Source organism: Benincasa hispida, chromosome 9, assembly GCF_027475165.1.
Source record: "Benincasa hispida cultivar pf3 chromosome 9, pf3_genome.v1.1, whole genome shotgun sequence".
Classification (NCBI taxonomy): Eukaryota; Viridiplantae; Streptophyta; class Magnoliopsida; order Cucurbitales; family Cucurbitaceae; genus Benincasa; species Benincasa hispida.
Window position 1 is genome coordinate 76,665,313 of NC_143486.1, and position 25,649 is coordinate 76,690,961.

The 25,649-nt window shown below is 34.9% G+C and overlaps 3 protein-coding genes across 11 annotated transcripts; all 3 read right to left on the reverse strand.

The window, feature by feature from the left end:
* Window positions 1–40: 40 nt before the first annotated feature.
* LOC120085399 (alpha/beta-Hydrolases superfamily protein) lies at window positions 41–5,307 on the reverse strand. 6 transcript variants are annotated; one of them, XM_090317326.1, is made up of 12 exons: window positions 4,388–5,307; window positions 3,976–4,043; window positions 3,728–3,798; window positions 3,143–3,400; window positions 2,571–2,731; window positions 2,418–2,473; window positions 2,175–2,227; window positions 1,974–2,103; window positions 1,429–1,526; window positions 686–1,298; window positions 455–579; window positions 41–344 (listed from the first exon to the last, which is right to left on the reverse strand). In XM_090317326.1, the coding sequence occupies exons 1-10, from the start codon at window positions 4,927–4,929 to the stop codon at window positions 1,227–1,229; spliced, it is 1,509 nt and encodes a 502-aa protein (XP_090173452.1). In that variant the 5' UTR covers window positions 4,930–5,307; the 3' UTR covers window positions 41–344; window positions 455–579; window positions 686–1,226. The 6 variants fall into 6 exon arrangements, with proteins under 6 accessions (XP_090173452.1, XP_090173451.1, XP_038897279.1 ...); XM_090317325.1 differs by having other exon boundaries at window positions 3,961–4,043; window positions 4,388–5,249; XM_039041351.2 differs by having other exon boundaries at window positions 455–1,298.
* A 2,148-nt stretch (window positions 5,308–7,455) lies between these two features.
* LOC120085401 (glutamyl-tRNA(Gln) amidotransferase subunit C) lies at window positions 7,456–12,784 on the reverse strand. 4 transcript variants are annotated; one of them, XR_005483920.2, is made up of 7 exons: window positions 12,397–12,784; window positions 12,256–12,296; window positions 10,352–10,407; window positions 9,818–9,869; window positions 9,649–9,737; window positions 9,330–9,464; window positions 7,456–7,694 (listed from the first exon to the last, which is right to left on the reverse strand). XR_005483920.2 is itself a non-coding variant. In XM_039041355.2 (6 exons), the coding sequence occupies exons 1-5, from the start codon at window positions 12,607–12,609 to the stop codon at window positions 9,662–9,664; spliced, it is 438 nt and encodes a 145-aa protein (XP_038897283.1). In that variant the 5' UTR covers window positions 12,610–12,784; the 3' UTR covers window positions 7,456–7,694; window positions 9,649–9,661. The 4 variants fall into 4 exon arrangements, 3 of the variants coding, with proteins under 3 accessions (XP_038897283.1, XP_038897282.1, XP_090173453.1); XM_039041355.2 differs by lacking the exon at window positions 9,330–9,464; XM_039041354.2 differs by lacking the exon at window positions 7,456–7,694 and having other exon boundaries at window positions 9,121–9,464.
* Window positions 12,785–13,144: 360 nt separating this feature from the next.
* On the reverse strand, window positions 13,145–25,201 carry LOC120087334 (calcineurin-binding protein 1-like). Its single transcript, XM_039044319.2, has 19 exons — window positions 24,912–25,201; window positions 24,698–24,772; window positions 23,944–24,063; window positions 23,828–23,868; window positions 23,056–23,267; window positions 21,110–22,977; window positions 19,653–19,853; window positions 18,856–19,512; window positions 18,406–18,641; window positions 18,071–18,281; window positions 17,786–17,941; window positions 17,082–17,239; window positions 16,784–16,976; window positions 16,221–16,609; window positions 15,395–15,575; window positions 14,818–15,047; window positions 14,027–14,687; window positions 13,875–13,953; window positions 13,145–13,664 (listed from the first exon to the last, which is right to left on the reverse strand). Exons 1-19 carry the CDS (start codon window positions 24,912–24,914, stop codon window positions 13,435–13,437), a joined length of 5,901 nt encoding a protein of 1,966 aa, XP_038900247.2. The 5' UTR covers window positions 24,915–25,201; the 3' UTR covers window positions 13,145–13,434.
* Window positions 25,202–25,649: the final 448 nt, after the last annotated feature.

Genomic DNA, 25,649 nt, shown 5'->3' on the forward strand with positions numbered 1-25,649 from the left:
CCATCCCCTAACCATCCCTTTATTTTGATATCTAAGAGAATTTGAAAATTATATTTCAAATTTGTATTGCATAATGTTATTAAGAGTCGACAGTTTTTGAATGTGTTAATAAAGACTATCAGAGAGTATCCATGATGAATGATTTCTCTGAATATGGGCTTGAAAGCAAGGATTTTGCTTTTGTTGGTTTCTTTAACTGATTCTGTCTCTTTCATTCAGCATGGGTACATGCGTCGATTGTGGGACAACAGGAAAGGCATTGGCTTGGCGGAATTGACAGGTCCTGACCTCCTCCCACAGCAGCAGGTGGATCGATCATATGAAAGTTCTTTTCCAAAATTAATCTGTAAGTCATTTCAATGTTTTAGTGCTCAGAATGATGGATGTGATATCCAAGTAAAGCTATCCACGCATTCAAAGAAAATAAACATGCACTTGATTTCAAATCACCCACCTTGGTTGCTTCCTGTATAAAAAGGTATAATTGTTTGGAATTTGCTAGTCTCTTCTCTATTTGGTTCCTCTTGAATGTCAGCCACGCATCTCTAGCTGACCGATCCAATGGAAATAAACATGTTTCTGTTCCAAAAGAAGCAATCATGTGTTCTAGTACTTAGAGGCTGGATGGAAATTACAACTGATTTCTGACAAGGACCAAGAAGATGGGGTATTGAGTAAAAAATACCATCTCCATAAGAGCAAAATTCAATTCTCTCCATTTACTAACACTTGCTACGGCATACTGTTGTCACCATATATTCCCATGTGCTTCTCATCTACAAGAATAAGTAGCACTTTTCATTCAATTCTATGGAGATTATGAATCTTCATTGGCGGAAAGTGCCAAGAGTCTAAGAGATATAGTACTTATCAAAAGAGAGGCTACATCTTCAATAGAAAAATTCATCTAAGCCTTCTAATATAAAACAGATCTCCACTTCCAATAGTAGGAATTCAGCCAGATATTGCTGACTTGCTTTCTTCTTGATCCACAGAACTTACAGCAGACAGCGAGAGACCTTGATTATGAGTAGATTCGCTTCATTATCCCAAATAATTTTTTTGATCTAAACAACACAATTCTGTAGCTGATGTTCAAGCCAATACAGTCTCAAGTACAGATGTTATTTGAAAGCATCAAACCAGAGAGAGACCAGGCATTCTTCCCTTCCCGGCTGTTGTTTGAGAACTCGAAATTAATTTTCAATAATTCAATTTGTCACATGCTACAAGAGAAAATTGTCAATCATATGTTGGATCACGCAGGCCCCATCAGAATTGACTCTGTACCTATTAACCTGAAAGAAACATATAATATGAACTTGTTATATGAGAACAGGAAGGTCCAATCCAAGGATGATGACTTGCAAATCAAGTCTAGTTCATTGAATCCCAGGTAAAGTTTTAGGTTGCATGATAAAAACTTGCCTGAATGGTAAGGTGGGCATCATTTCTTTGTTTACTTTTGTGGAAGTCGACATCGACCCGCTCCCAACCCACACTCGATATACCTTTGATCATTTCTTCTACAATGATTTTAACACAATAAGATACTACCATGTCAAAAATGGCTGATCACAAAATCATAAGGGCAGCAGAACAGATTATTGAAATTAAAACCAATAAGGAGAAATTGCAAAGACCATCTTATAGGATGGTAATTGTAATTATAGCCTCAAACTTTCAATCGTAAAAATTGAATTTTCAAACTTATACAAATGTTAAAATTAGACTTTCATACTTGTATACTTATAGAAATTGTAACAATTGTATAAGTTTGAGAGTTCAATTTTTATCCTTTGGGGATCAAATTTTTATAATTATTGTAAGTTTACGGATCTAATTTTAACACTTGTATAAGAACGATGGCTCAATTTTTACCGCTAAAAGTTTAAGAGTGTAATTGCAACTATCACCGTAATAACTAGTACTAGTTTAAACTTCAAAGAAGCAACTATTAATAGAACGTTTACCTTCCAGATCAGTTTTCTTGAATCTATTGGCTTTGGCCTCTGACGGCACGTATAATTGATGATTAGAATTTTTTTCCATCTCTACGTTTACAATATATGGATATTTTCCATCTCCTGATAAACCTTTAAGCTAATAGATATAAACCAGTGAGAAAATAATTCAAGGTCTACAAAGCAAACTTCAATAATGTTCAAATTTACCTTAGGCAACTCGGTACGACGCCTTATAGAAGATGTACTCCATCCAACAACGTCTGTATTTTGTGTTAAGATTTATATATAAACAGAGGGCAATAGAATTTTCAATCTAACGAGTGATGATTTAAGAGTAGAATCAGCGACTCGAGTATTTCAATCGTCTAAAGTTCAGATATCTACTTGAATAATGGGGAAGCATTGAAGAATTCTTATAGAAAAATAGGCAGAAAAACAATAACAGGATACTATCATAACGCACATTCGCATAGGTAACACGCCGCCTAAATGACTGCAAAGCAGATCTGCAAGAATGAGCCATACGATTATGGGTCAAGATGAGTTTCTCTAAAAGCAGGCAAGAAAGTCTTGCAAACTTGTACTAGAAAATAGTGGACTCACAAAAATTTGAGGTCTTCACGATCACCAGCCATATGAAAAAGAAGGGGGCAGTTTCCACTGTCCTTGTCAATTAAAAATAAATGTCTCCCAGTTCTACCAAAGAAATAAGACGTGCAAACAGCTACTTTTTCCAGGGCATAAAAGCCACAACACATAGGGACCTGAAACGTGAAAATTTTCTCATAAATTCAAGAACCACATACATGACTATGAACTAAGACAATAGAGAAAATGATCCATGTTAATTAGAATGCTATTTAATAGAACATGGAAACTTAACTTCAAATTCTAAGATTAGATATACTCAAGCAAAATAATCCATTTCTTTATTGAATCTTTATTGAAAAGAAGAGTTTGGTAGCTGTCACGAGAGAATCGTAAAACGAAGTCGAGTACAAACAAATCAAAGGAGGAGAATAAATAGTTTCCTAACCTATATTTGGCCACAGTATTTCAAGACACAATGCAGATGCTGATTTTTTTTCATCACAATGTTAGATTATGATAAAAGTATCAGAAGTGCCATTTAAGCATATAAAACAAGAATCAACTATAAAACATTGATTATTCACCTGTTTATGCCCTCTTGAACCAAGATGTGGGGTCGCACATGTTATAAAATTAATTGGTTCCAGCCCAGCAATTTTCCCTCTAAATTCATCTTCACAGCTTTCATCTCTAAACCCATGTTTGTTATACTCTCCATTTACTTGGACATCTTTTAGCTCATAAAGCTTTGCTATGGCATACCTTGCTATCAGTCCACCTAATGAATGACATACGAAGGAGATCTTTTGGACATTTGGATGTCTCTTGATAACTAACAAAATCTGAATAGAAAGCATATTCAAAGTTGACATATGAACCATAAATAAAATGGACATTTACAAATATAATAATGAGACCTAAAGTATTACTAAATATAACATAATGCAAATTTTTTTTTACAAATATAGTAAAATTTAGATCAAGCTGATAGTGATAGACCATTTTTCTAATAAGACTTTATCACTAATAGATTTTGTTATATTTGTAATTCTTTAAAAATGTTGCTATACACTTAATTATTTTTTCTATAACTATTACACATTGCAATTACCCTAGATAAAATCGGCAATGGGAGATACAAACTTAGTTTTGAAGATGATGGCACAAACCTCTTCTGCCAGTCTTCCTCCCATCACATCAACACCATCAAGGGTCAATGTTGAGTAATTACGTTTACTGCCTGCAAATAACATCAGCAAGGTTGAAGACATTGTATTCCTAAAAGTAGGTATTCAGACAAAAACAGTGACAACCAGATGAAAATATGCAAAGGGTAAGCTTTCTTTTCCTCGTGTTTAATTTAATTGTTAAAAGTAAAAGAACATCACATTGAAAGACTCACAATTGAAAGACTCACAATGAACAATAATATCTTCTAGGTACGCCTTCAAAAACTCCTCCGCTGCATATTTCCAATCTTTAGCACTGGAAATTCATTACCCAAAAAGGGAAAAAAAAAAAAAGAAATCGTCCATATTAAGTACCAAATGGCATGGATTTATCTACACTCTACAGCAAGTCAACATTCTACAGTGAAAGATAATAACTACTGGAAGTAGAACGATACGACCCACGATTGATTATAAGATAATTCGTTGGTTAACCGATCCATTATGGCAATTTCCAAAATACCAGCAACTAATATTAAAACAGAAACCGATACAGAAACAGATACCCACATAAATGCAAGTGAAAATACTGATGAACTTGGACTTAACTGCCTGAATCGTAACTACAACCAAAAAATTCTTATAAGAAAATGGAGTAACCTGCCAACGAGACCGTTAACCATTATAAGAAGGTGGGTGGGCTTCCGACGCTCCCCAGAGCCATTGACGACCTCCATATCAAGATTCCCTTCCTCATCTCGTTGTACTCTGAAACATCCGAATCCGATCTTGGGTAGGTAAAACGATACCGTACGATTTCCTTTCTTCTTCTTCCTCTTCCCATTTCTCGCTTCATTCAAATCTAGTCCTCCCCTCTTCTCATTATCCAGTTTTCCTCTGTTCCCCCCTTCGCTTACAGTCTCAGAAGTCGGCTTTTCCAATTCCATGGAAGCCATAAGCAAACGCCGAAATCCAAAGAAAATGAGGAGAATCAGTAAAAGAGGAAAGAACTCGGCTAAAGTGGTGTCGTCGATGTTTGAAAACAGAGAGGATGGAGCAGAGCGGGATGAAGGCTTGGAATTCTTCAGCCCCAATAAGGCTTTCGTTGAAGCGGTTGAAGTAGTTATATGGGAAAATGGTACAAATGGGGCCGGACCGCCTACTCGCAACCTCACCGGCTTATAGTGAAGACCCATTGCCATAGCACATTGAATCTGCAGGAAGACGAAGAAGATGCAGAGAGACCCATTCCCCCTATTGCCTCTGATTCTGAGTTTTTCCGATCTCCACAACCGCAATCACTCTCACACAGATTCGTCATTTCATTTCTACAGTTTTCCATACAGCAACTTCAAAGGATTTTGAAGTTGGAAGTCAAGGAAGGGTAAATTTGGTAAACTTTTGGCAGTGGTGGATCTGTCGGCTTCTGGTTTGTTTTGGATTCAAATCAAATGGGGTCGCAGAAAAAGAAAAAATAGAGCACCGCCCATCTCCATATTCTACTATTTGAAATTTGGACTTCAACTTCTTGGGAGGATTGCGGGCTTTCATTTTCCCAACTTTGTTGAGTGAAATCAGACCTTCAAAAAAATCATTTTTTCTTCAATTATTTGGCGCCACGTGTCAGTAGCACTGAATCTCAGGGTGAACTTGAAACACGTGATGATGGCCACCCAATATTATTATTGTCATCATTATTGTTGTTGCCATATCTATGCAAATTGCCACTATTTTTTTTTTTGGCCTTCTCAACATCGTGGTGGACGCTTAGGCCGGGTTTATCCCACTAAAACATAATTCATCAATAGAATAAAAAAAGTGGACCTATTATTTTTTGTATTGTTTACTTGTATTTTACATTTATAATAATACATAGGACTTACGTTTAAATCGATAATGAAATAACGCAATCTGATTGATGAATAAAGAGTATTCAATCTGATTGCACCTGAGAATCATGTCCTATCGTTACCGATTACGACTACTAGGGATGACAAAATTTTCAATTGGATCGGAGGGAATCCCTGGTTTGACTGGGGACGGGGTCAAACTGGGGATTTAAATCTGGTCCCTGGTTGGGGACGAGAAGGGGATCCCCGCCATGTCCTGACCCCAAACCCGATCCCCGTCCTGTCCCGATTTTTTTTAATTGTTAATATATATTATAATAATAATAATAATAATAATAATAATAATAATAATAATAATAATAGAAAATTATTTTAAATGGTAAAACTATTGAAAATATTTACAAGATGTAGCAAAATTGTAGAGCTATCATGGATAGATATTGATAGATACCGATAGATTTTTATTAGTAATATCAGCATCTTTAATTGATAGTTCTAAAATTTTGTATATTTTGTAAATATTTTGGTTCATTTTTCTTTATTTAAAAACAGTCTAATAATAATATAAAAAAAATTAGATTTTTAATTTTTAAAATATAATATAATAATTTTAATTTTTATTAATTTATAATAAAAAAATATGTAATGTTTAATTTAAACAACTATACGTAACAATAATACTAATTTCTTATATAAAATTTCAATATAAATATTAAATTTAGTTAATTTTAAATAATAAAAATAATTGAATAAAAAGCAGGGATCCGAACCCCGAATGGGATTCCCCGACCCCGACTCCCCAAAACGGGGAATGGGGCAGGGATTAAAAATCCCTACGGGGATGGGGAGTGCATTCCCGCCTCACACCGACCCTATTGCCATCCCTAACGACTACCATTGTTATTATTATTACAACTAAAAAACGATCAATTTTGACGTAACTACTTGACCCTGAAAAGTAGATGTGGAGCTAACAGTAATAGTAAATTTGACGAAATTCATAATTTTAAGTAAATACGATCAAAATCAATCCAATTATATTTGCGATTCAAGCTCATTACAAATTGATTCATCAATGAAATTTCATTACGATTATATCAATTTTCATTACAGTTTGACATAAAAAAGAGAAGCTCCTCTTACCTTTGCTTGTTTGCTAATTAATATGCCAAACCCACCTTAGGTCAAGTTAATTGCTTATTCCATTGGTAATTCTTGCACATGCAAGATGCCTTCCAATCTCATCCAAGAAAATTACGAGTTACGTTGAATCTGATACTAAAGATGATAAGTTATTAATATGATATGGCAATAGATAAAATACTAATTATCATCTTAGATAAGTAATTTGATTTCAACTCCATAGTTGTTGAACGAAAAAAAGAAGATAAATTAGAATTTCTAAATGAAATAATTTAATGGACCATAAGTCAATTAAGAGAAAATTTCAAAACTAATGGTGAATTTGGAATATTCTCCTCAATAATTTAGTTTTTGTTTTTTTAAAATATGATATATTTGAAGAATAGGATCTTCACTTCAATAGACTATGAATTGGGAGTAAAAAGTATAATTTGATTTCAAACCATATGTTTGAATACTTTTTTTCATCCCTTCTAAAAAAAGTCATTTCAATTAAATAATTAAGATCTTGAAACCATTCGATGAACATGAATTTATTATTATTATTCTAAGAGATCCAATTTTCTTTGGTCATTGACTTTATATGAAAATAACAATCATAAATGTACTAATATTTTTTAAGGAGAAAAAAAAATGATATATCAGGGAAGATTTGGTAAGATTTGACCATACTAACTTCTAGAACTACTCCAGTGGGACCCAGAAATGCCCTTACCTGCATCTGCCCCCGAAATATAGTAGGTAAGATGATAAATAATTACATAAATTTAAAACATAATTTACATACTCATCGATTATAATTTAGAGAAAGGAGGAAATAAACCGAAATAAAGTGGTAGATCCTCAAGGAAAAAATTGTTAGAACCAGGGTCAATCGACATTGTGTCGTGAAAAATCCACTGTCACGATCTTGTGCTAAATTGCGTATGCATTACTCCCAAGGTTAACACAATCTCCTTACTCATGCTGAGTGTCTTATAAAAAAAAAGAAGAGAAGGAAACAATTTTAGATCTAATATTAATTCAATATTTAATTTAGATAGACTAATTATTAATTTAAGAAAGATTCTACTTTTCTCACAACCATAATTTGGAAGCTTCATTGCAAGCTTGGTATATAAACCTCTTTATCAAATCAAAATCTTCCAATACAGAACAAGCTACCACACACATATATATTTTTAAATTTACATTTTGTTGATCCAAAGTCATTTCCAATCAGTATAGCCTACATTTACTAATTTGAAATAGAAAATGGGCGCATCTATGATTACCAAATCTTAATATTAATTCGGCAAGGGATTTAGACCAATGCCTAGATTAATCTAAGGTAACAAACCTACCAACTAATCACCCTCAAAAAATAAATAAAATAAATAATAATCCTAACAACCAATTACAATAAAAAAATAATAATCCTAACAACTAATTACATTATATTTTTTTCTCACTAATCACGAGCAGCAAAATTCACCGCTACGAACACAATCAACGTTCCTTTTAAATGATAATTTCATGTATGTACAACTCACATTAAAAATAAATAAATTACAGGTCTGAATTCAAATTTATATGTTTAAGATGGCCTTGCTTAATAGAACTTCTCTTCTGATATTTGTATAGGGAACTTGGCGTGCACAACATTCAAATTAAACTCTAATGTTGAGTTGACCGAAGACCAAGAGAAAATTCTAGATTATTTTATTGAGGCCATCTAGATGAAATTTCTTAATTTAATAGGATGCATCATGTAGCTAAATATTTATAATTATTATTCTGAATATTCTTATTGGGCATTTGCACCTCATACGTAGGGTAACCAATGGACCCAGCCAAGCCATGCCTTGAAATAGCCTAAGACTAAGAGACCAAGTCTGAAAAGAAAATACCTGCAATGATACAAATCTGGACAGTTTCTTTTTCTTCCTCGTGTAAAAACAAATGGACGAACACTTTAACTTAGATTAATAGAATAATTATGATTAAAATATCATTTTGGTCCTTATACGTTCGTTGAATTTTAGTATTTATACTTTCAATTGTCCAATTTTAGTCCATGTACTTCCAATAAATCTTAAATTTAGTCCCCTATCTTAGTTTATTGTTGATTTTTTAAAATTATTTTTGGTTATCTATTAATCTTTCTATTATAAATTTTGAAAACATATCTACATATTATATTTTCTTGCATGAAAATTATAATTGTTATTTAATCCATTTCGGTAAAAATTAACTTTGAGAGACTAAATTTAAGATTTATTGAAAGCATGAGGACTAAAATTGGACAATTGAATAGAGACTAAAATTGAACAAACTCCTAAGTATTAAGACCAAAATAATATTTTAACCAATAATTTAATAGTTATTTTAACCAATAATTTAATAGTTAAGACATATATCTTTAAGGTTAAATGTTTAGTGCCATGCATGATATATGTTAAACTAAAAATACAAAAATACAAAACTATAATTATTACAAGGAAAACAAAAGAAATTAGGGAGGGAGGGGTTGAGTTTGTAGAATGTCAGAATTTTCTGGAATTCATTCATATTTTTACTTATGACGAAGATTCATCTAGTCTAGATTAAGATGATGAGGCTAGATTAACCTGAATCTGTCTCCATCATCTACAGGGAGAGTTGATAAGATCAATAACGAGGCTAGGTCCCTTTCGCAATAGAGACCTTTTTTTGGATAAACATCCTATGTGACAACCGGAATGTGCGGCAATCAGCCCCCTTAACTAGAGTGAAATTAAAATAATGTGTGAATTAAACATTTGAACTAAGGTTAAGATTAATGGATGATTAGTTCGAATTGTAATTCAAATATCATTTAGTAACATGTAGCAAAATGAATCATTTCAACCACATAAGATGTTGAAGATTATGCCAATAATGAATGACGAGACAGATGAAACAACCTACCAAACCTTAGCAACTACTCCTTATTCAGAACTTTAGGAACTTTGATATACGGCTCATCAAAGACTGGAACTGCACCAATCATGGCCTCTCTGGGGTAAAAAAAAATAAAGTTATGACAAATTTTCAGCAAAATGTTGGGATTGCCCAAGTTGCAAAATAACCAAGTTACCTATTTTCAAATGTTTCAGGAATGTCATTCCGCTGATTGCCACCTTCGGTATCTGTAAATAGTAGGAAAGTTAGTACTAATTTTTGCTGCACTATAGTTGTTTGCCTATCCTCTTGACCAAAAAAAAAAAAAAAAAAATTGAGATTTTAGCATGTCGATCACTTCAAAAAAATTCATGCTCGAAATGCCCTTCCAGAAATATTTATAAACGTCTGTGGGTGGCGTTGGGAATTCTGAAATCGTAGTCAATTATCTAGCAATTGATAGCACAAGTAAACAGAACAAAGTTTTGGTTCCCATTGCTGCTATCTCCTCCTCGATGCGCACAATACCTCCATGTCTTATGATTATTACTTCCCAATGAAAAAAAGATGAATCTGTGATATAAAATTTCCATTTTGAAAAGACTTGTGTGATTTGAAGTCAACACTTAACAATGACTGTAAGAAACAAGCAAATGCATGCTAGAAGAAAAACAGCAAACAAGTTGCAAAATATTGACAACAAGGAACTCCTACGAGTAATTGCATGCACCTGCTCTAATGGCTGGTTCAATACTTTGAAGATCAACTGTCTGGAGCTGCCCAAACCTGAAACACAATATTATCATATTAAAGTTATCAGAAACCGAAGGGTAAAATAAAACAGCCGAGTGCTAAAGGTAGACAAAGGATGAAGGTGATTATGAATATTAGGTGGATAATTGTGTCTCAATTTCTTTTTGGTCAGATCAATGGACACCTCACAACCCCTAAAGAAGAAGTTTTCAAAAATTTCCATCTCAGTATTTTTTATTCCACCTGGCCACGGATCACTGCAATGTGGCTAATGTTGGAACCTCAAGTTCAGAAGGCTACTTAATGATATATAACTTCTTGAGGGAACAGATCTTTCATTTCTTCTGAAAAATATTTGAATTCCTAACAGGGCTATTCACTGTTGGAGTTTGGATTCTAATTGCCTCTCTTTCCAACCTTCCTAGTTCCCTTAATAATAAAGGAGACGTGGTGGTGTCTCTTTAAAGCCATCCATTGAGATTATTTAGATGAACAAAGTATCCGGAAAAGTGAGATTTTTTGGATTGACCACGGGTCATGGGGTCTCAAATTCTGCAAAGGTTAAAAAAGGAACCAACAGTCTTTCTTCTCTCAAGCTGGTGTATTCTTTGCAAGGAAAATAATAAAATTGTTGTCATCTCTCCCTACATTGTCCTTTCTCCAAAAAATCTGGATTCTCGTTGACTCTTTTGATTTGTCTGGGTGCTTTCTAATGAAGCCTTCCCACTGCACTGAACAACATTTGTGCGACCAAAACTCACTCCTGAAGCTTTGGTCGTTTGATCTTATGCTGTCATGGGAGTCATGTAGGAAGTTTGGGATCTAATTCATTCAATTTGGTTTACCTCGGTGCACCCATATTTGTGTTAACAATGGTTATATGCTCGCTTATTAATACTAATTGGTCTGTGTTCAACAATCCCCTCGAACATAACTTCTGTAACTTTTCACCATTTGAATGTCTAAAGAAAAAGAAACGATGAATATGGATGATTATAGGAAACAATTTCATTGATTAAAGAACTGTAACCTGAAATAGAGTAAGAGGCTAATAGAATGTTTATACCACAAGGGTATCTTGGATTTTCTAATGTAATAAGACTGGTAATCCAATTCATAGGTCCTCTAGATTTATGAGCTTGATGCTTACAAATTGTTAAAAAAAAATCAACAGAAAACATTATGAGGAAGTTTTGACTTTTGAGTATTCTTAACTTCAAAGAGAAAAAAAAGGAACTACCAGAACTGCATTTCAATCAATGGTCCAATTCGCCAATGAGATTATCTTATACCCCCAAGTTAATGTAAAAAAGGGGGTAAAGACAGCAAATTAATTAAACTTCTTGTCTTTTGAGAAGTTGTTCACTACCTGGCCTTTTCTTGTTCTCTTTACAACTCCCTAAAAGTCACGGTCGAACTAGTAACCCAAACAAATTATGCAACTCATAGAATCTCATTTTACAACCTTTTGGTGAAGATTCCTTCAGCATTTAGGGCATGACAGAAATTGTCTCATGGTAATTTACCTAAACGCCTGGCCAAAACCAACAAAGACAATAATGGAGGACAAAATCCACCTCCTACGTCCAACAAAAATCATCTTCACAGTCTCACCTAAGAAAACAAGATAACATTTCCGATAATGAACTCTAAGCCTTGCCTACAGAAGCCACAGACTTACAATCTTAATCTTGAACACATCACCTAGGTCACATGCTTTGAGTAACACGCTTTTACCTCGTAAGGTGCTAGTGTATTCTTGGTTTCAGTGATCATCATACACTAACATTCATCAAGATACCAATGCGTTTCAAGGTTTACTACTTTCTAAGGTCTGTGTATGTGTGTGTGAGAGCGAGAGAGAGAGAAAGAGGAACCTACCAGTCAACAACTTGTCTAATTTTAGGCGCAAATTCTTCAACCTGTATTAGACAAGAAATTCGAAAAGTAAGAAGTAGATATTACTGGATAAAAGATTGAAGAAACAGAAGTAAACATTGAGGAGGTGAGGGCGACGCATACCTGAGTGGGAGTGAGAGAAATTCGAGCTGTTTCAGCTAAACGAGGAACATCGGGAGGTTGAAGAGAGGCCAAAATTCGAGAAGCAGTCGAACATTTTCGAATTCTGATGAGAGAAGCAGGTAGGGAATGCAATCCGGTAGAGATGAAGATTCGGAGCTTTAACGACGGGCACGATGAAGCTCCTTTGAGCAGAGGAAGAGCTTTACTTCCCATTTCAATCCAACTGTTAATGGCGGAACCAAAATGGAAATTGGAAGCTATCGCCAAAGTTGATATTCAGCCTGCTCTATCAGTTATCTTATCACTACCCCTCGCGACTCGCGAGCCAAGCTACATCTTACGGTAAATTTGTACGGATGGATCAAAATTTGACATCCACTCGAGATTTGGTCCACTTTTTAAAAATACTAATTTTATTTCTGAAACTTATTCTTCTCATTCTTCATCGGACAGAAATCCATCGTTTTAAATTTTAATTTACAGTCTATCATTTTAAATTTTAATTCTTTATCTTTTTTCCTCTTGTTTCTACATCTCATTCTTTACCAGATGTTACTGCATAATATAGGTCAAAATTATATGGTTAAGTGTGTTCTTTTTACTACATTAGAATTTAAGATTGAGAAATAATTTAAAAATCATAAACATAAATTGAAAATTTTAGATTTGTTTGATGACCGTTTAAATTTTTATTTTTGGAAATTAAACTTGTAAACACTATTTAATGAAGAAATTACTAAAGTGTTAATGGATGCAAATGCGTGATTCATAGCTTCTAATTCTCTCATAGGAAAGTGAATCTCACTTGACGATAACAATTCAAACGTGAACTTTGATAACACTACAAGCGACGACCTCGTATTAGTTCGGGACAAGGAGAGAACAAAAACTATATGCCACATAACATAATGCGTATACTTGCTAATTGAAATGGATGTACAGGTACAACCTATGCTTCGCAAGCTTTCCCATACATTATAGGATATAAAAGAAAGCTTTGTCAATGGACTACTACTAAGAGCAAGCACATCTGGATTGTCATCCTTTGTCTGACTCTCCTCCATTCGGCATTCTCTCAGCAATGATATTGCTACATTGTTGAAATTGCGGGCCATGAAATGAACTTTTGCGAGTGTCGCCACTCGAAAGAAGCGGAATTGAACTGCTCATGGTTTGATTTTCCGACAATGAAGTAGATGTAATAGGGGTGGCTGGAGATGCTTCTGCATCTGTTTCCCCACTGTGGTTTGAACCATCTCTTCCAATGCCTGCATACATGGTGGAGGCAAGTCGAGGGAGATATGAGTTTCAAATCATCAATCATGGCGATCAAACAAACAAATTATGAGCAAACATGGGTTAAAAGAGGCATGCAATATCATGTCTACTTTTCATATGCAGTAAAATCTCGAGAGAGATTTCAATGGATATCAGATTAACTGAGTAAAGAAAAGAAAAAGAAAAGGAAAACAAGCGACCTGTTGGTGAAGATATCACTGCAGGCAAGTTTGCATGAGATTGTGTGGGGAGAATTCCAGCTCCCTTTTTTAACTTTGACTGAAAAGGTTAGCCAGTCATTAGTTACTTGACAACTATCACATAACAATAACACATATTCACCAGTTCATACCTTCAGATGTTCTTCACAATGCTTCACCACTGATGAAATATTAGCAAAATGACCATGCACCAGGGTGTACGCCCACAAGAGAAGCTTCCTTGGCATGCTGAAATCTAAAATTTCAACCCCATCCATGCGCTGATGAACGTTTACTCCTGTTGCTAGTCGATATGGAACTAGATATAGGTTCAAGCCAGATGGGAGCATACAAGAGCTCTCACGAAAAAAATTGTAAGAAGATCGGAGCAAAGAGTGAGCAGTTTCCCAATTCACTTCTGCAGCTCTTTTAACAAATATGTTATTGATTTTGGACAAGATCGGGCACCATTTTGGTTCAAGACTTTTCAGATGTGTTGAGTCCTCAAATGTTGAACTCCATAATTCATTAATTTGCAAATCCACACAAAGAAGCTGGTTACTTTCTAAACCACCAGTTAATGAACTTGACGTTTGACTTTCGGTGGAGGATTCAGAAGGTACGGAAGTGATCAAAGCCAAGCTGATTATAAGGGATCTACACCATGCAGTAGAAGCATGCCTGCAAACTTTTGCGATGTTAATGTTGGACAGCTTTGGATTCTTAAATCGTTTTCGAATCCTTTCATTTATTGCTTCAAGATTCTCAACCTTGACATTTCTCTCCAAAGTAATGATATAATCATGGAGATACCTGCGGCAATCAGATTCCATAAGTTCATATTAAAGTATAGTAGCATCAGTACTGGAAAAGTCACTAGAATGCACATGCAAAAAAGAAAAAAAAAACTTTGATAAATCGGATAGCTCTCTAATATGATTACCCAAACAAATTGCTTTCTGACATATCCGGGCCTTGTATTTCAGGTAAACTGCACAATTCTGGCCATAAGTTACCCTGTTCCATGAACAGAGAAAACATTTTCTCTAGTATATGTTCGTAACCGCTTGCATCACCAGAGCTTGCAATCCCGACTTGACGAATGGACGTAATCAAAACCTTGACATACCTCCCTAGAGCAACTGGAACAAGATCTTCAATGCATATTGCGAACTGGATTGAAGATAGACATTACATGCCACATGATGAAATAATCAACCATAAGCAAGGTGAATTTCAACAAGATCAACAAAAAATGAAAAATGAATTCACCTAACTGATCGCCTGTCATCTTCAATAAATGCAATATACACAAATAAATACATGCAGCCTCATAAATATATTGAAAAAATGTACTTGGTTTTTCCATTAAAGAAGTGAAGATGATCTTTCAACTCAATTACATATGGCATATATGCATACAACTACAATGCATGACATTGCAAAATTATTTTTCAATTTAAATTTAATGTGTGGCCGATGAATCATTTGACTGAATATAAACAGTCCGTAGTTGTTACCCTTTTATCTGCTCGAAGTGATATATAAGCACGCTCAAGGGTACAGATATCTCCAGTTTCCTCCAGTAGTTTCAAATAAAACAACAAGTACTTCCTAATACATGTAATAAACTTCCGAGAACTTTCGGGTAGATTAACTTCAAGTGCTTTCCTATTCCCCGAAAGTCCAGGTGTTTTGCGCCTGTAATACAGAAATGTCAAAAAGGTAGCATCCTTTTTAATTACACGTGTTGAAGACATTAAAATAGGTCAGACTTCCAATGCAAGTGATGAAGTTTCAAGAACTTTCTGTTAAACTAACGTCAAACACCTTTTTGATCCATGAAGAACAGAAGTTTTGCTCCTGACCTCCTGTAGTATAGAATTACTTGGTGCATTGGAAGACTAACTTTCTAGTAAATTAGCCTCAATGTGTGTAATCAAGAATAAAGGTACTTTGTCGTGAATGCAGCAAACAACTGAAAACATAGATTGGGAATTGGATGTTGCAACGAAGATGGTACGGTTAATTATTTTTACAAGAAACACAAACGCATGGATGATATAATAAACATTTTCAAATCTTCCGTGTTATATCACTTGGAACAATAGTAATTACATTTTGAAACATGATTAATTTATATTAATAAGATAGATTCTAGCAGTGACAAAAAGAGGAAGTAAGAAAATCAATCATTTTCGAGCTTATCGTGATATAATCAAATATAAAATTAGTATGCTACTACATAATGCAATAACATTGTGAAGACTTCTTTCCTGCAACATTGGTTTACTCTAAATGAATTATCTATAACTTAAAGATTTTGAACAAGAATTGAAGCTATACCTTCCCTTTTTGACCATGCTATCAATCTCCCACATATTTATTGTAAAGGATGAACGAGATGATTTAAAACAAAATGAGAGCTCATCCTTTGCTTTGTCCACATCACCGTTCTCACCCCTTCTATAAAGACCCCGAGCAAGTGTATATCTGGCTTTATGATAATGTTTAAGATCCCCTTCAACACAAGTTTCAAGACCAGAAAGGCAATCATTATACAGCATGTGCCATGCCTTTTCCTCTTTGAGGAATTCATCATGCTTTATATCCTCAGAATATGCTTCATGGCCATCCATGTCTGTAGGTAAATCCGAAGTCTTGGGACCAAACTTACTTGATATTTCCATCACAGCATCTCTAGTTGACTGATTAAAGGCGTAAGTTGAAAGATCCTGGAGAATGCCAACAAAATGACGGATATATAATATACAAAAGAAGATTAATTATCTAAATCCAAAATAAGTATTTGAACTTTGTCGAAGATTAATTACAAACACCAATATAATAAATATACTAAATTTAAAACAAGCAACAAATAAAATTTTATAGGATTTTATGGTATAAACCTTACAAGCTTGCAGATCCCCTTTTCCAGATTTACCAAGAAACTTTAAGCGCGATGCATGCATTCTGTAAATAGAATCAACGGCTGATGGATTTAAGGCAATAGCTTTAGCATAATATGATAGAGCTTTATCATGTGAGAGCCCGAGCTTTTCACTAAGTTTGCCCATATAGAATGCATGAGACCAGTCTTGCCTGTATGAAAACAGAGCATGAAATAAAAAACATGGTAAATTACAAAATGGTGAAGGTATTGTTGAGAAAATTGCAATAAGATGTCAAAGGTGGAGAGAGCTATACTGATGTGCAAAAGCTTTTTTGAAATGTTTCAACGAGTTCTCACAAAATCTGAGCCATGCTTCATCCTTTGGTGGCACCACAGACCACTGATCATAGAATGGAACCACATTTTGAAGGCTATCATAGTACACAAGTGCTAATAGCTCATGTATCTCACGCTGGAGCCACAAAAGGTTCAAACATGAGTTCACAGCATCTGTTTAATTTTCCAACTCCCACAAGTCCTTAGACTTTAACTTGCGGCACAAGAATAAAAGTAACTGAAACCATTGCGAGTATATATAGAAAAGACCAACCATTACATGAGACATGAGTCCACATTACAGATTCAAGCACCAAATCATCCTTGAAAGCAGTTTACGTATTTATTTACATATACTTTAGTATTAAAATAAAGGACACATCTGTCAAATCATAGGTCAAACACCCTAATGAATAATATGAATAAAATTTATCCTTATTTCATTAGGTCATCACCAAATCATGTTAAGAGTTTCCTCAACACCCTACCCCATCTTGAATAAATACAATAAGAAAAAGAAGGTTATATAATGTTGAGGATCCCACATTGGAAAGATGGAAATACCTCAGTCTTTATAAAATACATGAATTACTCCTCATGAGGTAAAACATCATGTTTCTCTAATATATAAGCACCTCACTGAGAAAATGGCATACTTGTAGAGAAAATTTGGAGGTCAAACCTGCTGAGTTGGTGACTTTGCTAAAGCTAAACTCATTAGTAGACAACGTCTGCTCCTCCTCCGGCTTATTTCCACTCTATGGGGTAAAGAATCATTTTTCCTCCATCCTGCAACATTGATGTGCTTACTGCCATCATTGAGCAACAGGTCTACCTCCTGTTTTGTTGTAAATATAGAATTTAAAGAATGGAACTTTCTTTAATGATTTGAAAATTATATATCTACAAAAAAAATACTCCTGACAAAACAGACATATAAAATGATGCTAAATGACCATATATTTACCTCATCATAAATATGAGCAAGTTTTTGCCAGCTCTCATATCGCAGAGGATTATAAAGTAGATCATATTTGAAGAGATTTGCATTATGTTGTACAAATTCTTCCCCTTCCTTGGTGAGCACAAAACCTGGCCATTTGTCAGTTGCACTCATCTCCTCGGATTGAGCAAGGAAATAATACAAGTTGCTATAAACTTCCAAATACGGTTCAGAACTGCAATCAGACAAGTACACATACTATCATTCTCAAGAGCAATATTCAATGAATTTAATATTTTTTAAGTGAAGAATTACCCTGTGCTACCACATGACATGAAAAAAGTAATGGAAAGTCTTACCTTCCTAAGACTGATGTTCGATACTGTTTAATGCTTCCTACATCATTAAGCAATATCTTTGTAATTGTTACAAGAAACTCATCTGAACCAGCTTCGTCGGAGAGTTTTTCTTCACATAAATTGGGATCATCTAGGAACTTGTCTACCACATTTCCATCCAATACATTCTCTGGTGGTTTTAAAAAGTGTTTGCGGATGGCTCTTAGAACTCTTCGCAGCTTGACTAGTCCAGTTCTCTAAAAATAAAAGAAAGAAAAAACCCCAGATAAAAAGTCAGTCAAACGAAACTCAATTTAATGCCAACTCCAGGAAATCATGAATGCAGAACTCTTGACAGTCCCACCAAAACATGAGTGTGTTAGTTTCTGCTTTCTGCAAGTAAACATAAATTCTACCAAAGGGGAGGGGGTCACTGATAGACCAGTGGATGTATTTGCATAAAATACTCACAGACGAAGCCTTTGCATAAGGGAGTATATACTGGAAAACATCAGCACATTGTTCTTTGGTTTGATAATCCCCACGGCTAGTATTTTTATGTACAGATAGATCATCATCATAAGATGAGTCACATCTGAGGTTTAACCCGTACAAGCAGAAAAAGCACTGATCCAGTGTATTTTCGATTTTTAATTCTAGCTCCTCCTTTTCATCTTCATTTTGCTCATTCTCACATTCTACTAGTTCGTCACTATTTTTTTCACAAGCATTGAACTTGCCAGCAGACTCCTCACTTCCTTGCTTAATAAATTCTCCTTCTGTAGCATCTTTCAATATTGATTTATGAGTTGACATCCCTTCCCGTGTTATATCCTCCCCAGCATCCTTCACCATGGATCCGGTTTCATCATTTTGACTCAACCCCAAATCTTGAGCGTTCAATTTTGATCGGTCTGGAGATGCCTTTGCCTGACAATTATCCCATTCCATGTCATCACATTCAATTTTTTTCTCATTTACCGAACTGTTCAATTTAAGTTTCATATCCAAAGCTAAGAGATGCTTTATGGAGAATTTAAGAAATTTTCCTTCCTCCCCTTCACCCTCGCCCCAACAGCAGAGACCATATTCTGCAAGTAGGTCATGTGTTGCAACAATTAACTCAACCTAAGACGAGAAGACAGGAAATTGATCAGAAGATGGAAGTAATAACCGCCAAGGAAATCTTTACAGAAAAGGATTGGCTAAGAAGCCCAATAGCAGGCTCTATTATTAACTAATTATCCTTGAAAAATCTTCCTACTGACGTGAGATTTCACAGGCACAGAAAGATCAAGATGTTGGAGTTTGCAGAATGCAATGGCTGCATCTACAAGGCAGCATCTTTCAACTTGGTCATCAACTGCTGCCCCAGAAGACTTCTTGGAGAGGATTGTGTTTATAACATTACACATGACCGATAAAAGCAAGAACTGCATATCGCAAATCCTCGTCATCTGAATGTCATTCTGCAAGCATACCAAAGTTAATTATGGTAATGAGAATAGAATACATTTTAAAGCAGAAGAGAGCAGACAACAAAGCCTAAAGAAAACATTCTGCATCTTATTGTTAACTTCACCTTTGATAAGCAACTTGAACCAACATGTTAGCAAAATAATAAACCAAAAATTATAAAATCCAAAAGCAATGTGCATAAGCCTAACTTAGCTTAGCTTCGCTTATGCAGTAAAAGAAATAAATGCACAATCTAACCCCATTGCCACAATAAGGAATGACGTAACTGATGGTTTCAGGGGCAAGTGGAGTTTAAAATACCACTTTCAAGTGAGATCAAATTTTCATCAAAGTCCATGCAGAGATCTTAGCCTGCTCACAGAAATTCCTATATCCAAACAAACACACAATCATGCTTAAACAATTATGCATGCATAGGGTAAAACAGAGCCACGGACGAAATTATCCAATGTTGTCCACATTATATCCATCTATTTGAGTTATGAACATCTACAACACGTGGGGATATCTATCTTTTTCTTCCAAAAGACCACCGATATTTCTTTGACAAGTGACATTATCCATGATATTTTATCAGACATTATAATAACTATGAAAATTGGTTGGCACATGTACAAAAAGAAGATCAATATCTTAATTCTGAGATAAACATAATTAGTCATTTTTTTATTATAAGCATCTTCAAATTATTTATTAAACCAAATTTCTTGTTTTTATAATATAATTTCATATTATTTCCTAAAAATTGATCATATTAAATAAAAACTTTAATTATAAGTGAAGAATGCACTCTAGTAAGTCAAAACAAACCATTACTAAATGATTTTTATGTAAAGTTCAAGGTCTAAGATAGAATAGTTGAAAAGTTAAGAGACTACAAGATTCAAACCTCAATAAAATTACACGATGAGATACCTTATGCTCCAATCTACTACCGGGGGAAAAAGTTTACAAAGTATGCTTTAAATTATTCATATTTATCCATTTCACTTATGTTTGAACACTCCTTTATTAAAGAAAGAGGACTTGCAATGACATGAGGAACTAGAACAGTAAGATTTCCTACGAAGTGAGACATTTGCAACACATACTTGTGCTTGATTCTGTTATAATATCTACCTTACTGTATGGTTAATTGAATAAACTTGAGAAAATTGATCAAATTTTCAATTTTAGATGAAGAATTCACTTGGTACATGAAAAGATAACAAGGAAATACAATCATAGAAAATAAGTATTGGCTTACAAAATCTCCAGAATGTTCGACGACGTTCTTTACTTGTGATATAAATTGAGATATTGCTTTTACTTCTGCAACTAAATGGTTCAAGTGACTGCTTGGACTATCTTTCGTTTCTATGTCAGAGAATGCTTTTGCCTCTGACTTCTCACGAAATGATTTATTTGATGTAAAGTATTCATGCATTCCAGCAGCCGCCATGAGTATTTGCAGCTTCCGCTGGTGAGAATTCAAAAGTATCTCGACATCCAAATGATTTTCCTTCTCACACGATCTGATTAGAATGTCAATTGCTGCAAGTTCCACTGAAGTAATCTCTGCATCTTTTCTTCCTAACAATTGCAAGGATAAGGCATCAAGGTCAACTTCCTGTACACTAAATAGAAGTGGAGAAAGTAAAGCGATGCACTCCTCATACATTTCTTTCTCAAACATTTCAGGCACAACATTCTTCATCAAGAGGTCAACCTTTAAAACGTTAATTTCATAAAGTATTCTATCCAAGGTTAACCTTTTCAAAACCCGACAGTGAGGGAGGCAGACCTGTAACAGAGAATCATTCACATCATTCATCTTTTCCAGAAGCGATAAAGAAATACAGAACTCTTCACAGGCTTTTGCCTTGTTCCCATCCCGCAAAGACAATTGCCCGCTAAGCCAAAAGAATCGTACCCAGAATGATTTATTGTTAGTTATTAGTGAATTTTCAACAAATAAGTGCTGATTACTAGAATTTTCAGATGATATTCTGCTGGAACCTTGAAGACTGCTAAAGCAGTTATCGCTATTTTCCAGGGCTACCAATTCTATGATCTTACAGAGATGATATGAGGCCTCAGAAATGAATTCAGATTGCTTGGTAGTATCTGAAGAGGATGAACCAAAGTCAAAATAGAGCTCAGCAAGAAAAAGATTGCACTCAGGAGATCTGTCCTTTCCCCAATGCCTTGTCAACTTTTCCAAGTCCAGAAATTTGAAAAATGCATCATGATGTGGAGGATATGTGCTTGAAAGCTTTTCTAAAAGCATATGACTCACATGGTAAGCACCATAATTACAGGAAGTTTCCACCAAAAAACTATGAACATCATTGCAGTCTGAACCCTGTGAATTCTCCCCATCAGGGTAGGAAACAGAATTCCTGATCTCATGGTCGGTATCTTTGGTTCCCAATGCACTGGAAATAAAGGGTTCTAGATACTGAGTTACAACCCTTGCCAGATCTTTACTTGTCGAATAATCCAATTCTTCTTTTCCAGGCTTACGACTTCTTAGCCTTTCAAGACGAGTACTGCGCCGCTCTTGTGGATGTTCACCTAAACCATGTGCCTCTTTTTCCTTAAAAGAAGATGAACTTTCTGTATTAGAATCTGCAAGAGACGTATTATCACAAATGGATGTAGAAGCAAGCCCTTTCCTCCCCATAAATGCACTGCTACGATCTGAACTGGGAGCTAAGCATATTCTTAATCTAACATCACCAGATCTAAGTGCTTTTTCAACCTCCACCTCAGATCCACATCCGCTCAATGGAAGTAAGATATCTAGGAGTGCATCAACAAGACCAACCCAGGAAACTTCTACTAGGTGGACATCTATATTCTGGTTAGACCTTTTAACTTTAACATCTTCATCAAGATCCTCTCCACCAGCCTTCCTTTTATCAATAAATTTGAGTCGGACATGTTTTGGTTCTAGCTTATCAATACCTTTGGGTGCATATGGAACGGATTCTGACTCTTCAATAGTAAGTTTCACATGCAAAGCACGAGCATGTGATGGCCAGTGCCTCAAAATCAATTCTGCTACAGAAAGACAGGCAACCTCATCACGTATTGCAATTAGAACTTCCAATAGCTTCTCCATGCAGTTCCCTAAATAACAATCACCCATAAAACACTCAGTACCATGTCTGTGAAAGATATATGTTAACAGACCATATAAATACTCACAATTATTAGGGCTGCACACAAGTCCTTGCTCAAATGCCCAACGTGAAATATTAAGTAAGCCCATTGAGCAAGATAAAGTACCCAGCTGGTTCCAAACAACAGAATCTTTAGTATCAATTTCCACGGCTTGAAGATAACAATGCAGAGCACCCTCATAATGAGCAGATCCCCATTGTAGACATACAGTGGCAAGATTCTTTAGTGCTAAGAATCTGCAAAGGATCGTCCACAAGAAAATACAAAGTGAATTGGTGTATGTAAATACCCATCCGATAACTGAAAGATTACAACATCCACTGCACTGTAGGAATTATGAAACAATCAAACAAAATATCCTTTTTATCTTGCATGTCTAAGTAATGGTCTGATTTGATTAACATATATTAAACTCTTAAGAGGAAACTTCAAGTAGCATTTACAGGTATGGCAGCAACTCAAAAGCATTATCACAAACCCTCAGCTGCCAGAACCAAACAAAAGTGGAGGCCAAAGAATTGTAGTGTGAACTAAAGAATAAAACTTTGATCCACCTTAATGGTAACTTACTCGAAAATTAAAGTTGGAAAAAGAAAAAAAGAAGAAGAAGATGAAGAGTCATTTGTAGCACGATATATTGATTAAAAGAGCTGCAACGCTCATCAGTTGCCACTGATCATGAAATAAAGATAGCACTAGTCACAGTAGAGAAGGCTACCATGTAAAGTTTCAGAACCATTCCAATGCAACCTAAAATTTTCGAAAACAAGTAGAAAAGAAAGCATGAATCAGTAACCTGAGCTGCAGTAGATGATTATCACCAGCTTCACCATCAACCTGCATAACCAGGGAAATCAGGAATGCCATATACGATTCTCCATTTAGCACTGTGATCCTTTAAGAAAGCTATACCTGTGCAGATGCTATCAAATGATCTTTGAGAACGGATTCTAACAATTCATGAGCCTTTTCATATTCTTTTGCTTGTAATTTAAGAAGTCCATCATGGTAAGTTTTTGTCAAATGGAATTCCTGCATAGAGCATATAAAATAAAGATAATGACTGAATTTATGGAGAGGAAAGCAACTATTTTAGTGCATTTATGGAGAGGAAAGAGCAAGCATAATGATTGAATTTATGGAGAGGAAATAAAGCATAAATTTATCTTTTCTCTGCATAGAGCATAAATTCAACTATTTTACCAAGAGATAAAGCAAGTTCTTTCCTCTCCTACGATCTGAAATGTGGTTAGATACTACAATAAAGATAATGATTTAATTAATGGCATACTCAACTATTGTTGTAGTATCTAACCACATTTCTTTCAAAACAAAATGGAAACGGAATCCAACGCCATTCTTCAAAAATTGATACAACAACTTAAAAACAACAAAGTGGAGATAAACAAGAGCATATCCATAAAACAAAAATACAAAAGTTAACAGCTCTATGTTGCATCAAAGATCATCAACTTGCATAGTTGCATTGACAATGTTAATAACCAAAAAATAAGAAATTCAATCATCTACAGAAACGCGTTCTTTATTTACTCACGTAAACTCCTATGTATTGAGGCAATTTTCTCCTCTTGTAAACTACATATGTAAATGACATTAAAACTAAATGATAAACAAAAATCTCTAAAGAGAGAAAGAGAGGGCATGCCTGAGCTTCTTTAGTGGGAGCTAAGGGTTCCCACTGATTTCTGGAGTCGGTATCATTAATTGCAGAGATTGAAAACTGAAACGCAGAAAGTTGAAGTTATGAACTTACAGATTGAAATGAATTTTCGAAAATAATAGTAAGATTAATAATTCGACGTTGTATTGTTCGATCAATAAACTATTTTATGAAATTCAGAATCGTGAATGACTGTTACCATTTTTGGAAATGCTGGAAGCGGTATCGAGCCACCGTGATTGGGCCACCGAAGGTTGGAGTTTGGGGGTTTGATTGTGTTCTTGAACTGGTGTTTGCCGTTCAGTTCTGCGCTTCGCCTTTTCTTTCTTCTTTACTCTATAAATCCCTGCCGTTGATTGTTTGAAGTGTACCGGAAAAGGAAAACAAAGATCAACGACAGCAGCCCAAAACAATGGAATTGGGACCGGAAGCAATTTTAGGATTAGTTTAGTTTAGTTTTATTTATTATTATTATTATTATTATTTTAAACTAGGATTAGTTTCGTTTGATAATGTATTTGAAGTGGAGATTTGGATGGCTGATCTATTTTAGATACTCAAAATGTCAAATAATCTTTTTTTTTTTTTTTTTTTTTTTTTTTAGAAAAATGTCAAAAGACTGAGAGAGTGCGAGACTGTGAGAGAGCGAAACTATGAGCTAGTTTCCATGGGGATTTACTTTAACGCAAGGATTAAAATTGTTAGCAAGTATAACTTTGAAAAAGCTATAGAGAGGGAGCGAGAGATATAGGTAGAGCGAGATGGGGATTTGCTTTAATGCCAGGATTAAAACCGTTAGCAAGTACAACTCTGAAAAAGTCATAGAAAGAGAATGAGAGATATAGGTAGAGTGAGAGAAATAGAGAGAGATGAGAGAGATAGAGTGAGAGTTATAGAGAAAGCAAGAGCGAGATCCTTTTTCACATATGCGCAAGTA